Below are 23,632 nucleotides of genomic sequence, written 5' to 3'. Positions count from 1 at the left end.
AAGCAGGTTGTGTGTTAGTGATTAGCAGACTGTACGTCAGTCCCTATACCAATGAAGGACTGCTGCAGTATAGGGCAGCGGTCAGCAGTAGTGCACGGCAACCCTATGTATTGTGGACCGATAGCGGTCCTTACAGAACAGCAGACTGTACCGCACCCAAGCCTATGTACCGTAGCACCCTAGACAGACCAAGTTACCAGTCCTGATAAAGAGCTTTGTGGAACAAGTGAGTTGTGAATGATTAGCAGACTGCAGCAGAAGGGCAGCAGTCAAGTATAATATTCTTTCTATATTTGGAAGAAAGAATATTATACGTGTACAAGCCTATTACCGTACCACTGATACCAGTCCTGAAAAGAACCTTTGTGGAACTAATAGTAACAGCAAGTCTTTAAAATTATCCTCACTGCCTGACACACTGCTTCCTGCCTGTCCCTATACAAATTGGCAAAAAAGAGTAGGCTGGAACGATTAGCTGGAACAGCTCTTTTGTGGACCTGATAGTAACAGCTAATGATGATGATGATGATGATGATGAAGAAAGACTAATCTGGCTGAGCTGTCCCTAAAATAGCAGCATACAGCGCTCTGTCCCTTTATCTAAACTGACAAAAGAAACTCAGGCTGCTGACCTAACACCTATACCAGTCCTGAAAAGAACTTTTGTGTACCAAATAGCTAGCGTTTTCTCTGTCCCTACTCCACACAGGATCCTTTCCCTACAGTGACAGAAGAAAGAATGTAAAATGGCCACCGGATCGGGTGTATTTATAGGTTAGGGGGAATGTCCAAGTGTCCATGAGCTGTCATGTCTCAATTGGTTGTCCTGTAACACATGATAAACGTGTCACGAAAGGTTAAAGTTCTTGTATACATTAAACACGTAAGTCCGCCGGGGCGAACGACGGAAAAAGGCGTTCGAACCCGCGGACGGCGAAAGTCGGAAATTCGCCGCGAAACGACCGCCGGGCGAACCGTTCGGCCATCACTACTGCTCACATAATTTGTATTAAAAACATCTTTGCCATTCTGAATCTTCCCTCCAACCACTTTGCATATTATTTTATATATATTGTGATTCTGTACTTGCCAAATATGCTGCAGAAATCTCCCAACACTGAGTCTGGCTGCAGCCATTTTAACTGTGGGCAGCTGAAGCTGCTGCCTTTTCACTTCCTGGATTTACACAGACACACAGAGCCACACCTCCAGCTCTGCAGCCCTAATTGGCCCTCTTATGCCTAGGCATTTTACCAGACAAGAAACAGGAATTGGGCTGTAAAGGGTATTTACTAGGGATGAGCTTCGAGTTCGAGTCAAACTCATGTTCGATTCGAACATTGCCTGTTCGATTGTTCGGCGAACAGTGAACAATTTGGGGTGTTCGCAGAAAATTCGACCTGTACAAGTCTATGGGAAAAATCTAAAGTGCTAATAAAATTAGCACTTTAGATTTTGAACGTTCGAGTCCCATAGACTTTAATAGGGTTCTAAAGTTCACACGAAGTTTAAGTCTGTTCGCAGGTTTTGGTGCGAACTGAACCGGGGGGTGTTCAGCTCATCCTTAGTATTTACTGGCAGAAAGAAATGTTTTACTATCCAAAGTTAAAACAAGAAGGGCAGAAGATTTAATAGATTATTATTATTATTATACAGGATTTATATAGTGCCAACAGTTTGCGCTGCGCTTTACAACATGAGGGCAGGCAGTACACTTACAATACAAATCAATACAGGAGGGATCAGAGGGCCTTGCACGTTAGAGCTTACAATCTAGAGGGGAGAGTCAAGTGGAAACAAAAGGTAATTACTGTGGGGGGATGAGCTGATGGAGAACATGAAAATACAGTTGTTAGGTGTGGGTAGGGTAGGCTTCTCTAAAGAGTAGGGTTTTCGGGATCGTCTGAAAGCTAATAAAGTAGGAGATAGGCGGACAGATTGGGGTAGGGAGTTCCATAGGATTGGAGAGGCTTTGGAAAAGTCCCGGAGGCGAGCATGGGAGGAGGTGATGCGGGAGCTAGAGAGAAGGAGGTCTTCAGAGGAATGAAGAGAACGAGAAGGTTGGTATTTAGAGATGGAAAGATGAGAAAATTACTGAAGGTCCACTTTCTCTAAAATCAGACAGTATCTGTCAATTCCTATGCTATCTTCAATTAGCAAATTATTCATTGCACCAAATCATGAACATTTCCGAGCAATCTTGCAATGCAAAGTCAGGTGCTGAGTTTAGCTCCAAGGAAACTGCTTTCATGGAGTTTGTAGATTCTCCCTAGGTTTGTGTAAATTTGCTCTCAACTGTTCTTTCCTTCCACAACCCAAAAGCACTTTTTTAGGTATATGTACTCTCAATCACTAAGAGGTTAACATTTAATTTCATTTCAATAGTCACTTATCCACAGGGCTTCTTTTTTAGCGGGAACACGGGGAACGCAATTCCGGCACCTCCAGTACTGAATCTACTCTATGTATTGGCAAGGGGGCGCTGGGGTGTGCTGGAGGGTCTATTGATGCCGGCTGCTGGGGGGGATCATTGTTGCTGGAGGGGATGTATTTTTTGCATGGTGGTCTATTGTTCCTGGGGAGGTTCCATTGTTTCGGGGGGGGGGGGGGGGCTTATGTTGCTGGGGGCGGTTCAATTGTTGCTGGAATGGATCTGCTGTTGGATTCTGGCTGCTGGGAGATCTGCTGTTGCTGTTCAAGGTCTATTGTTGCTGGGGTGGTATTTTTTGTTCTGTCGTCCATTCTTGATGGGGGAAATCTATTGCTGCTGGGGAGGGTCTATTGCTGTTGGCTGCAGGGGATCTATTTTACTGCTTTTCTTTTTTAACATTACCAAGTCCCATACAAATTACTTAGCACTACAAAATGTTACAAAGTTACATAGTACCCTGTTTACCCGAAAATTAGACCTAGAGTGATTGTTGGTGATGGCTGCAATATAAGCCCGACCCCCCAAATAAGCCCTACCCTGTTTCCCCGAAAATAAGACCAACAAGAACTTTAACTAGGGCTTATTTGGGGGGGTAGGGCTTATATTGCAGTCATCACTGACAATCATGCTACATCTTATTTTCGGGGAAACAGGGTAGGTGAGGTTGAAAAAATACACAAATCCATGAAGTCCAACCTTTTTAGGACTTGGAATCTGTATTCTCTAAAAGGGGTGGGTGAGAGGTGGGTTGGCGGTGAAATCAATAAATGGTACTCTGAGGTGGGTACAGGGTGGAGACCAGAATTGACTCAGAAAGGAGGAGTTCCTGCACATATTCTATGAGAAATAAAGTCTTGCTTATCAATATTTTTTAACTCTGCAGCTTTCATAAAATAATCCCTGGTGATCCTGCTATGAAGATCATTGCTTAGGCACTTCCCGGTATAGAATGACAACACTCTGTCCCTGTCTCCCAAGTGCTTTTCCATATTGCTACCCTGTCATAAGGCTTCAGATGGGGTCTACAAATGGGTATTTCAACACACATTGCACTGGCATGGTCCAATGTTGTGACTTTCAGGAGACCCGCTCTGAGAAATGCCATGCAGCCATTATTTAAAGCCGAACTAAACTATATTTGCTCACCCCAAACTTAAAATGTGATTTAATTAATTTTTTTTTTTATTCAAAGCAAACTCGCCTATTCATCCATGTCTTCATGCTTTATTTTGTTGAGAAAAAACCCTTTGAAAAACACCCTAATAACATTTCTGCCTGAGGCCATCTTGAGTAAGGGCCGATCATTCATGTAGCATTTACTTCCAGGAATCCATCTGCCCTTAGCTCAGGCATGCAGGCTGGATGGTTTGATTTTCTAAGAAAAGCCCCCTCCAAAAAATGGCTGTGAAGACTTTTATGCTGTGAAGACTGTTATGCCTTGTACACACGGTCGGACTTTCCAGCAAAAAAAAAAGTCAGACAGAATCATTTCATTGGATATTACGATCGTGTGTGGGCTTCAGCTGACTTTTTTTTTTTCGAAAACTCTGACGGACCTAGAAATAGAACATGTTTTAAATCTTTCCGACGGAATCAATTCCTATCGGGAAAACCGCTAGAAATAGAACATGTTTTAAATCTTTTCGACGGAATCAATTCCTATCAGGAAACCACTTGTCTGTATGCTGTTCCGACGGACCAAAAATGACGCAAGGGCAGCTATTGGCTACTGGCTATTGAACTTCCTTTTTCTAGTCGCGTCATACGTGTTGTACGTCACCGTGTTCTAAACAATCGGACTTTGGTGTGATCGTGTGTAGGCAAGCCCTGTTTCAGCGTAACTCCATCGGAAAAGCCGCCAGAGTTTATTCTGACGTAAAAACCGGGCGTGTGTACGCGGCATTAGAGTCCAGAAAGCAACCAGAAAGCAACTGAAGAAATAAAAAAATAAAAAAGATAAAATAAATATATACTGTCTAAATAAAAAGTCAGTGTTGTAGCTTTTAAAATCGTATTTATTACAATCCAACGGGAGTTACGTGATCCACACAGAGAAAGTGTTGACGCATTTCAGCCCGGGTAGGTTTTGTGTGGGATCACGTAACTGCTGGTGGATTGTACTAAAGAAGATGATGCTGACTTATTTGTTTGGGTCTTCTTTGATAGTTTTCTTTCTTCTACATGCTTTGTGGTTTTTATGGGTTGCAGCATCACACCAGCTTTCTGTAAACTAAGTAAATACAGTGCCTTGAAAAAGTATTCACACCCCTTGAAATTTTTCACATGTTACAACCAAAAATGTAAATGTATTTTATTGGGATTTTATGTGATAGACCAACACAAAGTGGCTCATAATTGTGAAGCAGAAGGAAAATGTTAAATGATTTTCATTTTTTTTAGAAATAAATATGTGAAAAGTGTGAGGGGTACATTTGTATGGCGCCCCCCGGAGTCAATACTTTGTAGAACCGCCTTTCACTGCAATTACAGCTGCAAGTCTTTTTGGGGATGTCTCTACCAGCTTTGCACATCTAGAGAGGGACATTTTTGCCCATTCTTTTTTGCAAAACATCTCAAGCTCTGTCAGATTGGATGGAGAGCGTCTGTGAACAGCAATTTTCAAGTCTTGCCACAGATTCTCAATTGGATTTAGGTCTGGACTTTGACTGGGCCATTCTAACACATGAATATGCATTGATCTAAACCATTCCATTGTAGCTCTGGCTGTATGTTTAGGGTTGTTGTCCTGCTGGAAGGTGAACCTCCGCCCCAGTCCAGTGGCGGCTGGTGGTATATTTTTTGTGGGGTGGTAAACAATCCACCCGGCACCCCCTCCCGATTGTTTGGTCACCAGCCCCACACTCACCCCATCTAGGTCACGGTCAGCCCTTCCTCCGGGTGCTTCACGGTGGCTTCCCCTGCATCTCCTCCCTCCACCTCCTCGACAACCAACAGGATCGCTTCTCTTCCTCGGCCAATCGGGTGACGGGTCTCAGGACCAGCTTCCTGACTGAACGGGAGGAGAATCAGGAAGACAATATCGAATATTAATTCGCTATTGTCACACAACTTTTTTGAAGCCTATTAGAGCCTTTGGCTCCAATGACGTGCTTCTAAAAAACAAAAAAAAGCCCCATTGGGGTCCATGCGTCCAGCGTCTCGCATGTAGATTACGGGGCCGGACGCATGGATCAGGGCCCCCGTATGGACGAGCCACCCCTGCCCCTGTCTCTGCTGAAGAAAAGCATCCCCATAACATTAATACTGCCACCACCATGTTTCACAGTGGGGATGGTGTGTTCAGGGTGATGTGCAGTGTTAGTTTTCATGTTGGTTTGTAACATGACAAAATGTGGAAAATATTGAAGAGGTATGAATACTTTTTCAAGGCACGGTATAATATACCTTCCTATCTATTTACTAAGGCTAGAAGCATCCAGATAAAACATAGTTACTGATGATTAAGGGAGTTTAGTCTTGCTTTATGTAAATGTAGACAGGAAGTGGCTGAAAAGCGATCAGTAGGTCTAAGATAAAACAACTAATACAAAATATAATACTTATAATAAGTATTATATAAAAAAAAAGACTTTTGGTTATGATATGCAGCGCTTTAGCAAACAAAGTGCCAAACAGTTAGGGTTTACATCTACTTTAATTGGTGTGTGTCTAAAGTAGTCCTCAAGTGTGCATATGCATGGTGGCTTGTGTGGTAGGGAAATTAGATTGTAAGTTCCTTCGAGATCAGGGACTGCTGTGTATGGATCATTGATCTCTCTAATGTGTTGTGTAATATAGAAGATGCACTGGGACACACACATCAATCTGCACAGTTGAACACAATGGTATGAAGCTGTCTGGCATTAAGGAAAACAACAACCTCTGCTCACAATGAATGATTTTGAAAGTTTAAAAGAGAAGAGTTACAAAGTAAAAGGAAAGATTAGAAAGTAGAGAGACTAACACATACGTGACGGTCCTCAGACATTACTATGCACCTGATTTCTTTGTCAAAACGGGAGACAATCCTGGACAGTTGCTAGATTGGACCAAATATAAAAACTCAATATGAACTAGTTTAGATTTTGCACAAGCAACTACAAGAGACATTAATTTCTGTTGTTTTGGAACACGTTATCTGCTTAAAGTGATATTAAAGTCTTTTTTTGGGGGTTTAAAAATAACAAACATGTTATACTTACCTGCTCTGTGCTGTGATTTTGCACAGAGCAGACCATATCCTCCTCTTCCCTGGTCCCTCGCCGCCATTCAGACATGGAGCTGTGACTCGGCCCCTCCCCCTCTCTCTCCTCATTGGCTCACTGACTTTGACAGCAGCTGGAGCCAATGGCGCCCGCTGCTGTCTCAGACAATGAGGAGGGAGAGTCCTGGACAGCCGAGGCTCTCGTGCAACATTGCTGGATGGAGATGGGGCTTAGGTAAGTATTAGAGGGGGCTGCTGCACACAGAAGGTTGTCTAGCTTATTGCATAGAATGCATTAGGATAAAAAAAAAATTCTGCCTTTAGAACCACTTTAACTGTGACCCAGACTCTTGCTGCTTAATGTGGAGACTAACCATCTCTGCAAATTGCACAAGACATTCTAAGGAGTATGTTTGAACAACATATTTCTGTCTTTTTAACAAGCAAATCATTATATATAGTTACATAGTAGGGGAGGTCGAAAAAAGACACAAGTCCATCATGTCCAACCTATGTGTGTGATTATATGTATTACATTGTATATCCCTGTATGTTGCGGTCGTTCAGGTGCTTATCTAATAGTTTCTTGAAACTACCAATGCTCCCCGCTGAGACCACCGCCTGTGGAAGGGAATTCCACATCCTTGCCGCTCTTACAGTAAAGAACCCTCAACGTAGTTTAAGGTTAAACCTCTTTTCTTTTAATTTTAATGAGTGGCCACGTGTTTTGTTAAACTCCCTTCCATGAAAAAGTTTTCTCCCTATTGTGGGGTCACCAGTACGGTATTTGTATATTGAAATCCTATCCCCTCTCAAGCGTCTCTTCTCCAGAGAGAATAAGTTCAGTGCTCACAACCTTTCCTCATAACTAATATCCTCCAGACCCTTTATTAGCTTTGTTGCCCTTCTTTGTGCTCGCTCCATTTCCAGTACATCCTTCCTGAGGACTGGTGCCCAGAACTGGACAGCATACTCCAGGTGCGGCCGGACCAGAGTCTTGTAGAGCGGGAGAATTATCATTTTATCTCTGGAATTAATCCCCTTTTTAATGCATGCCAATATTCTAAACCTATATATATAACCTAGCAATATCTTATAAGCCCCAAAAATGTTTAACTTAATCAAAATATAATTATTTATTTCTCTTTATCACTGAGCTGAATTATTCTGCCTATTAAAAGTGTAAATAAACTTGGTATTATCATTTTCTTCTTTTTTCCTATCTTACAAATATTATATTTTATTGGCTTTAAGTACTGTAAAAGTGTAAATAATTATTCAAAGGCATTGTTTTGGATTATTAAATTCATACTGTATTTTGTCTTTACTTTTAGGCCAGCCCCGCTCCGATAATTGTCAACACAGACACCTTGGACACCATCCCCTATGTTAGCTATACTCCATTCCATGAAAACACGGTAAGGCAAAATATAATGTATAATACACATTGATCCATCTTTCTGTAGTGGATAAAACTGAACTGCAGGCAAACTAGTTAAAGAGGAAGTAAACCCTGATGAGTTTACTTCCTCTTTCATTTCCTGCAAAGGTAAAGCATAATGGACTACTATGCATCGCATAGTAGTCCATTATGTGTCACTTACCTGACACAGGAGCCAGCGATGTCGCCGCTGTCCCCTGTAGTCCGGAGCATCCATCTTCTCGGTGGGTCTCGTCGCTCCGCCGCTGTCATTCGGTGAAGCCGCGATGACGTCACTCCCGCGCATGCGCACAGGAGCCGCCACGCGCGGCATATCGGCGTTGACGGTGGCACGCTCAGTACGCCTGCGCGCCGCTGTCTACAGCGCATGCGCCGTAGACAGCGGTGCCTGTCTTTCGGTAAATATCTCCTAAACCGTGTAGGTTTAGGAGATATTTCTTGGACCTACAGGTAAGCCTTAATCTAGGCTTACCTGTAGGTCAAAGTGTGTTGTAAGGGTTTAAAACCACTTTAATACACAAATAAATTACTATAGGCTAACAGTTTTATCTGCCAAAGGATTTGTGTTTTTGTCTGTGATTTACACAGCCCAGACACACAGTACAGCCCTGTCTGGGAGGGCAGGATACCAGATTTTTCTCTGATGCCGTTAAAGCGGAGCTCCATCCAAAAGGGGCAGTTCCTCTTGTTTGCACCCCCCCCCCCCCCACACTACCACTATTGCCACTTGCTCTCATTTCTGGCTTAGATCACTATGGCGATCTGAGCTGGAATTTCGCCTCCCCCCTCCTTCCCCTGCAGTCTTCTGGGACGTATCACAGGTCCCAGAAGACTGCAGGACCACTCACAAGGCACAGTGCGGCTTGCACATGCTCAGTAGGAAACCGGTTGTGAAGCCGCAAGGCTTCACTTCCTGTATCCCTTACTATGCCGGTACCTGCACCTGAAGAAGATTGAAGAATCGGTCCGCGTGAGGACATCGATGGATGGTAAATGTCCTTATATATATATATATATATATATATATATATATATATATATATATATATATATATATATATATTATATTAAAAGTCAGCCGCTATAGCAGCTACATTTTTTGGAAGGAGCCTGGGGCTCTTCTTTAAATAATACTTACAGGTCTTGTCCCTCCCCTAGCCTGTGACTGGACAGTGAAAGGAGCTCTCTTCTCCTATCAGCATGTTCTCCGTTAGCACATGAGTACTGCAGCCCAAATGACTCGTGCTTTATGCGGCTTCTTCCTTTTCCAGTCTGGGTTGTAGTGTACAGGGACTGCAAGTTGCTGATACCAAATCCAATTCAGATATTTATCTTGCATGTACAGTATTTGAAAAAAAAAAAGATTTTTGATGCTATATTAATGATTACAGAGCTGCATGCATTTGTCTCTTTGGCATCTCCCTGGAATTTAGCACTGAAGTGAAGGTATAGCATATGTTTACTGACCACATATTTTATACATACAGTATTATTGTTAGATTTAACTTGAAGACATTTTCATGTCACTTTTTTGACTCTATTGCTGCTACATATTTTCATTCTTTTATCCCATGTGTAGTGCTGGCTCCTGAAGAGCACGCGCTATGTGTTTTTCAAATTTAAAGTTACACCTAAACTGCAGTTTGGTTCGGGTATTATTATTCCAAATTTTGACCTCAGCATCAGTCTGACTGGACTATGGGGTGTTCGGCCTGGCCATAGGGGGCGCTGTCTCTTTTGGTAGGCATGGAAACACAGTCTGGTTGGATGCTTTAAGGTTACTTTCTCTTGGAGCCCGCCCAGTGGGAGTGTCACTCTTGCTGTCTTCTGGGAGAGGGTACTTAAGACATGGATGTCACGTGGTTCGAGGTTCCAGTCCAGAAGTATGTTCTGACTCCATGGTCCTGGTCCTTCTGACCAGCCCCCATGGCCTGGGGTGCGGATCCATCCGTTTCCGAGTCTCGGGGGCTGGCTAGCCCGAGGCGCAGTAACTGGAAGGAGGGTTCCAAGGTTGTCCGGTGCCGTCTCAGTTTTGGAGAGGCCCAGCAACTGAAAACGCAACCAGGGCAAGACTCTTCAGAAGAGGGCCATGCACAAGGCTGGCAGGTCAGGTAGAGCCTGGAAGCTAAGCTGGAAAGGACTCCAGGTGAATCCACACTTGTACGGTATCGCCGGACCGGCTGGAAGATACTGGTACCGTACGAGAGTTCTCTAATTTTATCCTTCAGTTACAACCAAGTCTGTAAGAGAGACTTTTCATTCTAAGTTCTACAACCAAGTCTGTGTTTTATCCGTATCACCTGTCATTTGCTAAATTCACAGAAAAGGGTATTTATCCGATAGCTGTAATATCCAGTTGCGAATGGTTATTCCTCGGATTGCATAGAGAGAGAAATTCAAGTGTCAGCAGTTCCAAGAGTACGTGAGCTTTTCTACCCATAGCCTCTATTCCCTACTGAGAGACTGTTCTGTTCAACGTTTTTTTTTGCAAATAAAAGTCCCTAAAGTGGATCAAGTGTCAGTCTCTGCAGTTCATTGGGCCATCTACCTTGGGAAACCCCTAGACGCACACGAGGTGAAGAAGGTAACGGTAAGCCCAAAAATAATCAGCTGCTCCTTCTGGGGTCAGTGCTACACATGTAAGGGGTTCTACCCTTTCCTTCTTTATACAAAACAATACACATTTTGAGTATACACAGTGGTGGTGCGTCCAAAAGGGCACAGGAGCGCCACCCCACCTCTCCTGTCACTCTCTAATCCCCATAGATAGATTCATGCATTGCATGAATCTATCTATGGTTGCTGCTGACACCCCCTATTCAAGTGTCCAGCCCCTTTTCGGTCACCTGAATTACAGTGGCGGGGGGTGTTTTTTGGAAGCACCTGATTAGAGCCGTAAGCTCTAATAGGCTTCCAAAAAAGTGAGAAGCTGGTGCAACGCTGTGTGTTCCTTGCCAGCAAAGCCGAAGGAATTTGCTTTGCTAACAATGACCCGCCTCTCAGCCAATCCGGTTGCCGGGTCTTTTACCGGTCACCTGATTGGCTGAAATGTGAGGCGCTGTTATTGGACGACTATAGGAGAGGAGGATAGGAGAAGACACATGGAGGGGAGAAGATGCATGGAAGACACCGCTCGCCAACACCCACTGCCCCACCGAGGCAGGGTAAGTGCCAGGCAGATGGCGAGCGGGCAGGGATGGGGGGATCACAGTAGCAGCATTGTATGGCACAGTGGCAGCATTGGATGGAACAGTGGGAGCATTTGATGACACAGTGGCAGCATTGGATGGCACAGTGGGAACATTTGATGGCACATTGGGAACATTTGATGGCACATTGGGAGCATTTGATGGCACAGTGGCAGCATTTGATGGCACAGTGGCTGCATTTGATGGCACAATGGCTGCATTTGATGGCACAGTGGCACTGTTTGATGGGCACATTTACAGTGGCTCCAATTGATAGGCACAGTGGCTGTGTTTGATGGCACAGTGGCTGTGTTTGATGGCACAGTGAGGTTGCAATTGATGTTTTTTTTTGGAATTTTTCAATTTGTTTGTGCCTCCCCAAAAATTTTGAGCACCAGCCGCCACTGCGTATACATATACTTAAAGTGGATGTAAACCCTCACATATACCCAGTGAAGTGAACAGCCTCAGATGATACACAGAGATTAAACAAATCTCCCTACATACTTTTCTTGATCATACATCACGGGACACAGGAGCTTCATTACATAGTGGGTTATATAGGCACCTCTGGTGATTGGACACTGGTTGACCCCAATTAAGGAGAATTCCTCCCCTATATAACCCCTCCCATCTGGGAGGCACCTTTCACCAGTGTCTATGGTGATGGTCACGTAAAAACGTTAGCTCTATGCAGGTCCCTGCGAGGGCCGAAGTGCTACAACAAACCGGATCCATACCTCGGGCTGATATTTGACTCCCAAGATGGTATGGTACCCGGGCCTCGTCAGCCGAAGAAGCGAGGTTTTGCCTGTAAGCCCTCTCCATTGGAAGACTGGGCTCTGGGAGAACCAGACTTGGTGTACTGTTTATACAGAGCGCACGAAAGTTTCTGGCAGAGCTTTCTACATGGCCCAGGTGGGAGGTTCTTCCGAGAAGGAGCCCCAAATAAACCTGAAGGTTGGCTAACAATACCCGCCGTGATGGGTGAAGGCTGGAATTTGTCTGGTTCAGCAATTCCTGCGGCGAGGACAGGTAAAGGAAGTCATCCTGTATATTTAAATATATGAATGGATTTCTTCATTGTGAGTAGTTGTATGTCTTACCTGGTTTCCACCACTAGAGGGAGCAAGAGCAGCCTGATGCATACTTACATGCCTTTCAATACACATGCTCAGTGAAGCCTGGTTCTCCAGGTGACTCACGTCTCCATTACAGTCCCTGCCACATCAAGGTAAACAGAGGTCCCATGTAGTTTGGGGGTCCCACGCAGCCCTGTTTGGGGTTCTCCTTCCCCCCCTGGATCCCGCAGTCCTCGTGCACGTGCGCGGGCGTGTGCACATGCACCGGGCATGTTCCCGGCCTAATGGAGGAGGGGGGAGTGTGGTTGTGAGCCATGCACGTTAGTGTGCACAGCGCTGTAATGCACAGGCGCCAGGCGGCAGTTTGTAAAAAGTCCAGAGCGTCAGGGGGCTGTAAGTGGAGACACAGGAGCTGTGGGCAGTAAGCAGACATGGAATTGGATCCAGGCAAACCTAGACACCTACTCAGCATCAGGTTGTGCAGTTTAAGCATATATATATATATTGTGAGACTTTAAGCACAACAGTGATTGCACTTGTACTAGTACCTCTGCTTTATAGCTTAGGACTATGTCTCCTCGTATGAGGGTTTCAGGGGGAGGTAGCAAAGGCACTGGTAAATCACCGCCTAGGTCCAGGGGTTCTAAAAGAGTGCCTGTAAGTTACCATCCCCCCCTGCAAGACTGGAGCCAGCCTCTCAAGACGAGTCAGTGCACCTGTCAGGTTTGCAGCCTCTCCTAATGTGTCAGCCCCGGTTTATGTCACTGAGATACTCCCTTAGGGCTACATTGGAGGGTTTTGAAGAGAAAATAATGAGTTTTTATTTCTGCTTCCCTGAAATATAGCAAGGAAAGGGGTAGATCCCCTCCCTCTGCTGAAATTCCTCTCTCAGATGATTTTTCTGAAAATGAGGAGGGATCCCTATCTTAGGATGGGGATCATGAGCAGTCGGATGAATCAGAGGAAGAGGAGATAGTCCCCTCCTCCCAGGCACTCAGAAAGCAGGTGCAGTATTATACTGAATTGGTGCGTACCACATTCAGAATGCCTGCTGCTGAAGTCGCTACATCCTCTGTTTCTTCCCTGGGAGTCAGGAAAGCCCCACAGACTGCCTATTCCTTTCCAATCCATCCCTGAATGGATGAATTGTTGTATAAGGATTGGGGACATCCCAATAAACTGTTTGCTCCTCCTAAAAAGGTTTTCTTTTCATTATCCTCTGGAGGAAAGTTTCACCAAGAAGTGGGGGGTCCCATCTGTTGATGCGGCTGTTTCTTGCGTGAATGAAACCTGACTTGTCCTTTGGATATTGCGCAGGTATTTAAAGGATCCAACTGATAAGAAGCTGGAAACCTTATTAAAAAGCCTCCTTTTCCATGACTGGCGCTGTGGTGCAACCTACAGTCGCAGCCGTGGGGTTGTGTCAGTTCCTCAAGGAACAGGTTAAGCCAGTGATGGCGAACCTTGGCACCCCAGATGTTTTGGAACTACATTTCCCATGATGCTCCACTACACTGCAGAGTGCATGAGCATTATGGGAAATGTAGTTCCAAAACATCTGGGGTGCCAAGGTTCGCCATCACTGGGTTAAGAAGATGCTTGGGATCCTTCCCAGTGAGGAAGTAGAAAATTATGCAGAACTGCCTCATATTCTGTGCTTTATGATTGATGCGATTTTGGATTCGGTCCAACAAGCATCACGTTTGTCCCTCATGTTGGTACACATGCGAAGGGCCCTATGGCTAAAGAATTGGGCAGCTGAGCTGTCATGCAAGAAGCATTTGATTGGGTTCCCGTTTAAAGGGGAAAGTTTGTTTGGAGAAAAATTGGATAAATTCGTCCAAAATATTTCAGGGGGTAAAATCTACTCTCCTTCCAATCAAAAAGAGCCAACGTCCGTCATTCAGGCGTGCTCTCTCTCCCGAAGCATCAAGCTCTAAGCAGTGGCGACGGCCTTCTCAGCCCTCCTCTACTAGAAAGGCTCAAGGCAGAGCCCAGGGGCAGGAAAAGACTTGGGGGCGAAAGCCTTCCAAGCAAAGCCCAAGATCTTCCTTGTGAAGGGGCGCCCCCGCTCGGCAGAGTGGGGGGAAGGCTCCTGCAGTTTGCAGGAGCCTGGCGGAAAGAGATCCAGGACAAGTGGGTAATCCCTTCGATATCTCTGGGCTACAGGCTAGAGTTTCAGGAGATTCCACCTTCTCGTTTCCTAAGGTCAAGGATCCCCAGGGGTCCAGTAAAGCAAAAACCGCTATTTCTGGCCTTAGATCAGTTACTGTCCCAGGGTGTGATAGTAGAAGTGAACCCGAAAGATCAGGGTTCGGGGTTTTACTCAAATCTCTTCACCGTTCCAAAACCAAATGGAAGTGTCAGACCTATCCTGGATCTGAAGGATCTGAACCGGTTTTTACACATCCGGTCCTTCCGAATGCAGTCAATCCACACTGTGGTCTCCTCCCTGCAAGGGGGAGAATTCATGGCATCAATAGATATCAAGGATGCATATCTCCATGTGCCAATTTTTCCCGCACTCCAAAAATTTCTAAGGTTCGCGGTAGAGCGGCGCCATTTTCAAATTGTGGCCTTGCCGTTCGGGCTTGCTACAGCCCCTCAAGTCTTCACGAAGATTCTGGACCCTCTCTTAGCAATCTTAAGAGCTCAGGGCATAGCCGTCATGGCTTATCTAGACGACTTGCTTCTCATGGAGAAAACTGCATCGTTCCTAAGTCACAGCGTCACCAAAACGCTAGAACACCTAGAACGCCTAGGTTGGATCATAAACCTAGAAAAGTCGTCCCTACAACCGACTACCAGGTTGGAATACCTAGGTATGATCATCGACACCGCTCAGGGCAGGGTGTTTCTTCCAAGGCTAAAGCCTTGGCCATTGGGGATCTGGTGCGCCTGATTCTGGGCAGAAGATCTTCCTCCATTCAGTTGTGCATGAGACTGTTAGGGAAGATGGTCGCCTCTTTCGAGGCCGTCCCATTCGCCCAGTTCCACTCAAGGCCTCTGCAAGGATGCATCCTTGCGGCTTGGAACAGGAAGCCCCAATCTCTGGATCTTCCTATGCGTCTATCCCCAGGAAAGAGAGTCTTGTCTGGTGGTTACAAACCAAGAATTTGCTGAAGGGCAAAACTTTTCTTCCTCTCCCATGGAAGATTATCTCAACAGATGCCAGCCTGACAGGCTGGGGAGCTGTATTGGAGGAGACGTGCTCGCAGGGGAAATGGTCTGCGACCGAGAGTCTACTGCCCATAAATATCTTGGAGATCCGGGCAGTTTACATGGCACTCATAGAGTGGTCTTACAGACTGCGAGGTTTCCCGGTTCGGGTTCAGTCCGACAATGCCACCACAGTGGCTTATATCAATCACCAGGGCGGTACCAGAAGTCTGGTGGCCCAAAAAGAGGTGAATCGCATACTTGTCTGGGCAGAAAAGCATGTTCCGTGTCTTTCTGCAGTCTTCATCCCAGGAGTGGAGAATTGGCAGACGGATTTTCTCAGCCGCCAGCAGTTGTGCCCAGAAGAATGGGCTCTGCACCCCGACGTGTTTCAGAACATATGTCACAAGTGGGGTACTCCAGACGTAGATCTGTTTGCATCCAGGTTCAACAGGAAGCTGGACAAGTTTGTATCAAGGACAAGAGATGCACTTGCTCAGGGGTCAGATGCTCTGACAGTTCCCTGGGATCAGTACAACCTGATCTATGCCTTCCCCCCCGAGCCCGCTTCTGTCGCGGTTCCTGGGAAGAGTCAAGAGGGAGACGAAGTTGTTCCTTTTGGTGGCCTCGGCTTGGCCCAGGCGACCATGGTACACAGAAATCATGAAGTTGGCAGTAGGCAGGCCATGGACCCTCCCTCTCCGGCCAGATCTGCTCTCACAGGGTCCAATCTACCATCCTGCTTTACGCAGTCTGAATTTGACGGTTTGGCTGCTGAGACCCACATTCTGAGAGACCGTGGCCTTTCGGGGCCAGTCCTTTCTACTCTGGTCAATGCCAGAAAGCCGGCCTCCAGGCTTATTTATTACAAGATCTGGAGGACATATGTTTCCTGGTGTGAACTCAGGAAATGGCATCCTAGAAAGTATTTCATTAACAGAATCTTGGCTTTTCTCCAGTCAGGCCTAGAAATGAATTTGGCCATAAGCACTATCAAAGTGCAGATTTCGGCCCTGTCAGTATTTTTTTAAAAAGCCGCTTGCATCACATTCCCTAGTACGGGCTTTTATCCAGGGGGCTATGCGGACAAAACCGCCAGTTAAACCTCCGGTATGCCCATGGGATCTGAATTTGGTTCTCTCGGCCTTACAGGGGCAACCATTTGAACCTTTGCATCTGGCTTCTTTAGTTCTCCTGACTAAAAAGCTGGTCTTCTTAGTAGCCATATCTGCGGCTAGAAGAGTATCAGAGTTGGCAGCTCTTTCCAGTAAGGAGCCGTATTTAATTATCCATAAGGACCAGGTGGTCATGCGTCCCAACAGGTCCTTTCTACCTAAGGTGGTTTCGGGTTTCCATTTGAATCAGGATGTAATCCTACCATCCTTTTTTCCGGACCCACAGTCCACAGAGGAAGAATCTTTACACACTTTGGATGTGGTTAGAGCAATCAGTATTTATCTTCAAGCAACTTCTCAGATAAGGAAAACTGATTGTTTATTTATTCTGCCGGAAGGCCCTAGAAAGGGCCAGGCGGCGTCAAAATCCACTCTCTCAAGGTGGATCAGACAAGTTATTTCTCAGGCTTATGGTTTAAAGGGGAAGATTCCTCCTTTTCGGGTGAAAGCGCACTCTACTAGGGCTGTTAGTGCTTCTTGGGCAGTGCATCACCAGGCCTCCCTGGCTCAGATCTGTAAGGCTGCGACTTGGTCATCAGTCCATACATTCACCAGATTCTATCAGGTGGATGTCAGAGGGCAAGAGGATATCGCCTTCGGGCGCAGTGTACTGCAGGCTGCAGTTTAGGTCCTCCGGTCCCTGGCGGTCTATATTTATGATCTGTGTCTCCCTCCCCTCAATCTGAGCATTGCTATGGGACATCCCACTATGTAATGAAGCTCCTGTGTCCCGTGATGTATGATCAAGAAAATTGGATTTTTATATACAGCTTACCTGTAAAATCCTTTTCTTGAGAGTACATCACGGGACACAGGGCTCCCGCCCCTCTTGGGTTTTTACGTGGTTTCTTATTGCTTTGCTACAAAACTGAGGTGCCTCCCAGATGGGAGGGGTTATATAGGGGAGGAATTCTCCTTAATTGGGGTCAACCAGTGTCCAATCACCAGAGGTGCCTATATAACCCACTATGTAATGAAGCTCCTGTGTCCCGTGATGTACTCTCAAGAAAAGGATTTTACAGGTAAGCTGTATATAAAAATCCCATTTTTACAAGTATATCTGCTGTCTTCATCTTTATATATCCTTTAGATAGTTCACATCCTGTTATAGATTTTCTCTTCCTGCTCAGCACTAGAAGTGAAGTCTGGGCATACAGCCAAGGCAGCTGGTTGGAAAAAGGGCACACACCCCCTCTCCACATAGGTAGAGACTTGCAGAGCTGTTCTGTGAATAGCTCAGCTCTCTGAAAATCTATTTATATCAACCTTCCTCGACATAAAATGTAGGCTGTTTTTATCACAGTTGACAGAGAACTTGTCAGAAGTTATCATGTTGATAACAGAAGAATGAAGCAGGTGAAAGGCACGGAACCCAGTGCTTTGAAGAGAGATAAGGAAACATTTCAGATATACAGCGGATATAAAACATCTACACACCCCTGTTAAAATGTCAGGTTTCTGTGGTGTATAAAAAAAAGGGACAAAGATAAATAATTTCAGAACTTTTTCTTTAATGTGACCTATAAACTGTACAACTCAGTTGAACAACAAACTGAAGTCTTTTAGTGGGGGGGGGGGGGGGGAGTATAAATAAAAAACTCAAATAATGTGGTTGCATAAGTGTGCACACCCTTGGACTAATACTTTGTTGAAGCACCTTTTGATTTTATTACAGCACTCAGTATTTTTGGGTATGAGTCTATCAGCATGGCACATCATGGCACATCTTGACTTTGCAATATTTGCCCACTCTTCTTTGCAAAAACACTCCAAATCTGTCAGATTGTGAGGGTATCTGCTGTGCAAAGCCCTCTTCAGGTCACCACACAGATTTTCAATAAGATTCAGGTCTTGGCTGGGCCATTCCAGAACTTTAATCTTCCGGTGAAGCCATTCCTTTGTTTATTTGGATGTATGCCTTGGGTCGTTGTCATGCTGAAAGATGAAGTCACTCTTCATGTTCAGCTTTCTAGCATAAGTCTGAAGGTTTTGTGCCAATATTGACTGGTATTTGGAACTTCAAAATCCCCTCTACCTTGATTACCTTGACTAAGTACCCTGTTCCAGCTGAATAAAAACCACCCCAAATCATGATGCTGCCACCCCCAGGCTTCACGGTGGGTATGGTGTTATTTTGGTGATGGTGCAGTGTTGTTTTTGCGCCAAACATATCTTTTGGAATTATGGCCAAAAAGTTCAACCTTGGTTTCAACAGACCATAACACATTTCCCCACATGCTTTTGGGAGACTTCAGATGTGTTTTTGCTAAATTTAGCCGGGTTTGGATGTTTTTCTTCATAAGAAAAGTCTTCCGTCTTGCCACTCTACCCCATAGCCCAATTATATGAAAAATACGGGAGATTGTTGTCACATGTACCAAACTTGCCAGATATTCCTACAGCTCCTTTAATGTTGCTGTAGGTCTCCTGGCAGCCTCCCTGACCAGTTTTCTTCTTGTCTTTTCATCAATTTTGGAGGGACGTCCAGTTCTTGGTAATGTCACTGTTGTGCCATATTTTCTCCACTTAATGAGGACTGTCTTCACTCTGTTCCATGGTATATCTAATGCCTTGGAAATTCTTCTGTACCCTTCTCCTGACTGATACCTTTTAACAATGAGATCCCTCTAATGCTTTGGAAGCTCAAATTTCATGAATCGGGTTTATATCCACTTTAAGGGCTTGTTAACACCATGAGGGGAAATAGAGAAGGCAGAATCATTTAAAAAAAATGTTTGTGTCTCTTTTGGGGATTATTCTCATCACTTCCTGTCCTAAGAGGAAATGAGGGGAAATCTATTCAATAAGACACAGATGGCAATAAAAGACTGACAAGTGTTCTAACCCTTCCCTTTTCCACACCCCCCCCCCCCTCCAAAAAACAGTTTTGGTTAGAGCTGGTCTTTAACCAGTTCTGGACCTCCCACTGCACATATACTGCGGCTGTGCGAAACAATGTACCTGTACGTTGTCCACACTCCCTAGTCAGGGGCATGTGCGCCACCGGCGACCCTCTCCCGCTGTGATTGGACGCAATGGGAGCTAATCAGTTAGCCCGGCAGCCACGGTGGCCGCCGACCACATGCTATCATTCAGGGTAATGACAGAACGGCAGTCTGCGTTTGTAAACAAGGCAGACCGTCGTTCTGTTACAGACAAAGAGAGAGATCTTGTGTCCCTACTAATCAGGAACACAGATCTCTCTATTTGTCAAGTGCATCCATCCCCCACACAGTTAGAAAGCACTCACAGGGAACACATTTAACCCTTTCATGGCCCCTGATGTTAACCCCTTCCCTGCCAGTGTCATTTATACAATAACAGTGCATTTTTTTTTTAGCACTGATCACTGTATTAGTGTCACTGATCCCCAAAATGTGTCACTTAGTGTCAGATTTGTCCACCCCAATGTCGCAGTCCCGCAAAAAATTGCTGATCGCTGCCATTACTAGTAAAAAAATAAAAAAATAAAAAAATCCCTAAATCTATCCCATAGTTGGTAGATGCGATAACTGTTGTGCAGTCCAATCAATATATGCTAATTGGGATTTTTTTTTACCAAGAATAAGTAGCAGAATACGTATTGGCCTAAATTGATGAAGAAATTAGATTTTTTTACATGTTTTTATTGGATATGTTTTATAGCAGAAAACAAAAAGTATTTTCTTTTGTTGCCTTTTTAAAAAAAAAAAAAATTTTTTTGCTTATAGCACAAAAAATAAAAAAACGCAGAGGTGATCAAATACCACCAAAAGAAAGCTCTATTTGTGGGAAAAAAAGGACGCCGATTTTGTTTGGGTACAACGTCGTGCAGTTGTCATTTAAAGTAACGCAGTGCCGTATTGCAAAATATGACCTGGTCATGAAGGGGGTAAATCCTTCTGGGGCTGAAGTGGTTAAAGCAAAACATAATTTTTTTTCTGAATTAAAACACTTACTTGGCAACAGTACTGTTTCATCTAATAGGACTTGTTGAATACAATGCAATTGACTTTGCTGGAGTACAAAGTACAGTACGAAACCATCAGACAATGCTTCCCTAAGCCCGTTTTCAATTAAGAAAGACTTTTGAGTAAATACATTGAAGCCTGGAAATGAACACCCAACCTGTTTGAATTTTTGGAAGATTACAAGGTCTTTGCCGAACTTGTACTTACCTGTATTTGATTGTAAGCTCTTATGAGCAGGGCCCTTTAACCCTCTTGTATTTTATTGTATTGTAACTACTGTCTCCCTGTTGGTGGTATAAAAATCCTGTATAATAATAATAATAGTTATGGACAGTACACAATCAGTCGACAGGGTTGGTGTTTCAGGAAAGTTTCACATCACAGGCAGACTTTGGGCAATGCTCCCTGGAAAGTAATGTATGCTCTTGACTTTCTCTAAATGGAGATAGGACTGAACTTCCTGTGCAAAAATTGCGCCTTTAACCACTTAAGCCCCGGACCATTTTGCTGGCCAAAGACCAGAGCATTTTTTGCAATTCGGCACTGCATCACTTTTACTGACAATTGCGCGGTCATGCGGCATGGCTCCCAAACAAAATTGACATCCTTTTTTCCCACAAGTAGAGCTTTCTTTTGTTGGTATTTGATCACCTCTGCGGTTTTTATTTTTTGCGCTATAAATAAAAAAAAAAACAATTTTGAAAAAAACGCATTCGTACCTTTTGCTATAATAAATATTCCTCAAAAAGATATAAAACATTTTTTTTCCTCAGTTTAGGCCGATACGTATTCTTCGACATATTTTTGGTAAAAAAAAATCTCAATAAGCGCTTATTGATTGGTTTGCGCAAAAGTTATAGGGTCTACAAAATAGGGGATAGGTTTATGGCATTTTTATTAATACTTTTTATCGTGACTGCGACATTATGGTGGACACATCGGACAATTTTGACACATTTTTGAGACCATTGGCATTAATACAGCGATCGGTGCTATAAAATTGCATTGAGTACTGTAAAAATGTCACTGGCAGTGAAGGGGTTAACCACTAGGGGGTGGGGGAGGGGTTAAGTTTGTCCTGGGGAGTGATTCTAACTGTGGGGGGGTGGGCTAGCAGTGACATGACACCGAAGAAAGGGAGCAGACGATCAGTGTCCTGTCACTGGGCAGAATGGGGAGATGCTGTGTTTACATAGTTAAATAGTTAATAAGGTTGAATAAAGACACCAGTCCCTCCTGAGGGAGTGTCTACAATTGTCCCTATCCCTGTACATTGCACACATTTTGGACAGAAGCCAATTAACCTACCTGCATGTCTTTGGAGTGCAGGAAGCCCACGCAAGCACAGGGAGAACATGCAAACTCCAGGCAGGTCATGTCGTGGTTGGGATTCGAACCAGCGACCCTATTTACTGCTAGGCGAGAGTGCTACCCACTACACCACTGTGCCACCCTTCATCATCAGCATGGGTACATCAGCATGGGTACATCAGCATGGGTACATCAGCATCTCCCCATTCTGCAGCTCCGTGACACAATCGCGTGCACCTGGCGGACATAGAAATTTGATCATTTTTATTCCTATTACAAGGAATGTAAACATCCTTTGTAATAGGAATACTGCATGACAGGTCCTCTTTATGGAGAGATGTGGGGTTAATAAGACCCCACATCTCTCCTTCAGTCTGGAAAGGTTGAGATTAAAAAAAAAATCTCTTGGCCTTTCCAGCCGCATCCTCGGCATTATTTACTTCTGCCGACCTCCGAGGGTCATAGAGATGACTGGGGACCATATGGTCACCAGAAATCTCTATGGTAAACTTCTGTAGCGACCGATTCATTTTCTGGCTCGCTGATTGCACAGGCGAGCCTGCAGAAGCACCAGAGGGTGGCGGGAGGGGACGTAATTGTACGAATGATTAAGCAGCTGAACTGCCACTATGTTTGTTTTTACGGTGCACAGAATCAGGCATCATTCAGATATCCCCGCTCAAAGTCCATGATGTCATATGATGTACCTTGGGAGGGAAGTTAATTTTCGAGAGGAAAGTTTGTTTTCTGGAACCTAAATTGCCAACTCTCTTTAAAATCCTAGAAATGTTCTTGTAAATAGTCCCCTACTCAATTAATATATATATATACCGTATATACTCGAGTATAGGCCGACCCGAATATAAGCCGAGGCCCCCAATTTACCCCCAAAAAAACTGGCAAACTTATTGACTCGTGTATAAGCCGAGGGTGAGACATGCCTGTCCATCCCTGTGTGTGTGTCCGTCCATCCCTGTGTGTCCGTCCATCCCTGTGTGTCCGTCCATCCCTGTGTGTCCGTCCATCCCTGTGTGTCCGTCCATCCATCCCTGTGTGTGTGTGTGTCCATCCATCCATCCATCCCTGTGTGTGTGTGTCTCCATCCATCCATCCATCCATCCCTGTGTGTGTGTGTCTCCATCCATCCATCCATCCATCCATCCCTGTGTGTGTGTGTCTCCATCCATCCATCCATCCATCCCTGTGTGTGTCTCCATCCATGTGTGTGTGTGTGTGTGTGTGTGTGTGTGTGTGTGTGTGTGTGTGTGTGTGTGTGTGTGTGTGTGTGTGTGTCCAGCCTACCTTTGTCCCGAGCCTCCGTCCCGTGCCTTGCCTCCTTGCCTCCGTCCCGTGCCGTGCCTTGCCTCCTTGCATCCGTCCCGTGTCGTGCCTTGCCTTGCCCCCGTCCCGTCCCGTCCCGTGCCGTGCCGTCCCGTGCCCTCTTCGTCGGCGGCCATTGTAAAGTTCAAAAGCTGCGCCGCCGCCTTCGCCTGTGATAGGCGGAACACTGAATTTCCCAGCAGCCTGTGTTCCGCCTATCACAGACGTCGTATCATCCTCGTCCGTAGTACGAGGATGATACGACGTCCGTGATAGGCGGAACACAGGCTGCTGGGAAATTCAGTGTTCCGCCTATCACAGGCGAAGGCGGAGCCGGAGGCGCGGCTTTTGAATAGAATGGCCGCTGTCTG

General features: G+C 45.1%; 1 protein-coding gene across 1 annotated transcript in view; it reads left to right on the top strand.

Moving 5' to 3' along the window:
• LOC143927370 (disks large homolog 2) overlaps positions 1-23,632 on the top strand; it is a 1,494,912-nt gene that overhangs the window by 587,180 nt on the left and 884,100 nt on the right. Inside the window, exon 3 of the mRNA XM_077451406.1 lies at positions 7,970-8,053. Coding sequence (XP_077307532.1) covers positions 7,970-8,053 — 84 coding nt within the window. The remainder of the gene's footprint in view (positions 1-7,969; positions 8,054-23,632) is intronic.

The sequence above is a fragment of the Lithobates pipiens genome, unplaced genomic scaffold (genome assembly GCF_037356315.1).
Source record: "Lithobates pipiens isolate NorthernLeopardFrog02 unplaced genomic scaffold, aLitPip1_a1.2 Scaffold_23, whole genome shotgun sequence".
Taxonomy (NCBI): Eukaryota; Metazoa; Chordata; class Amphibia; order Anura; family Ranidae; genus Lithobates; species Lithobates pipiens.
Note: the sequence above shows the minus strand (reverse complement) of the source record. Positions and strands in the feature narration are given on the sequence as shown.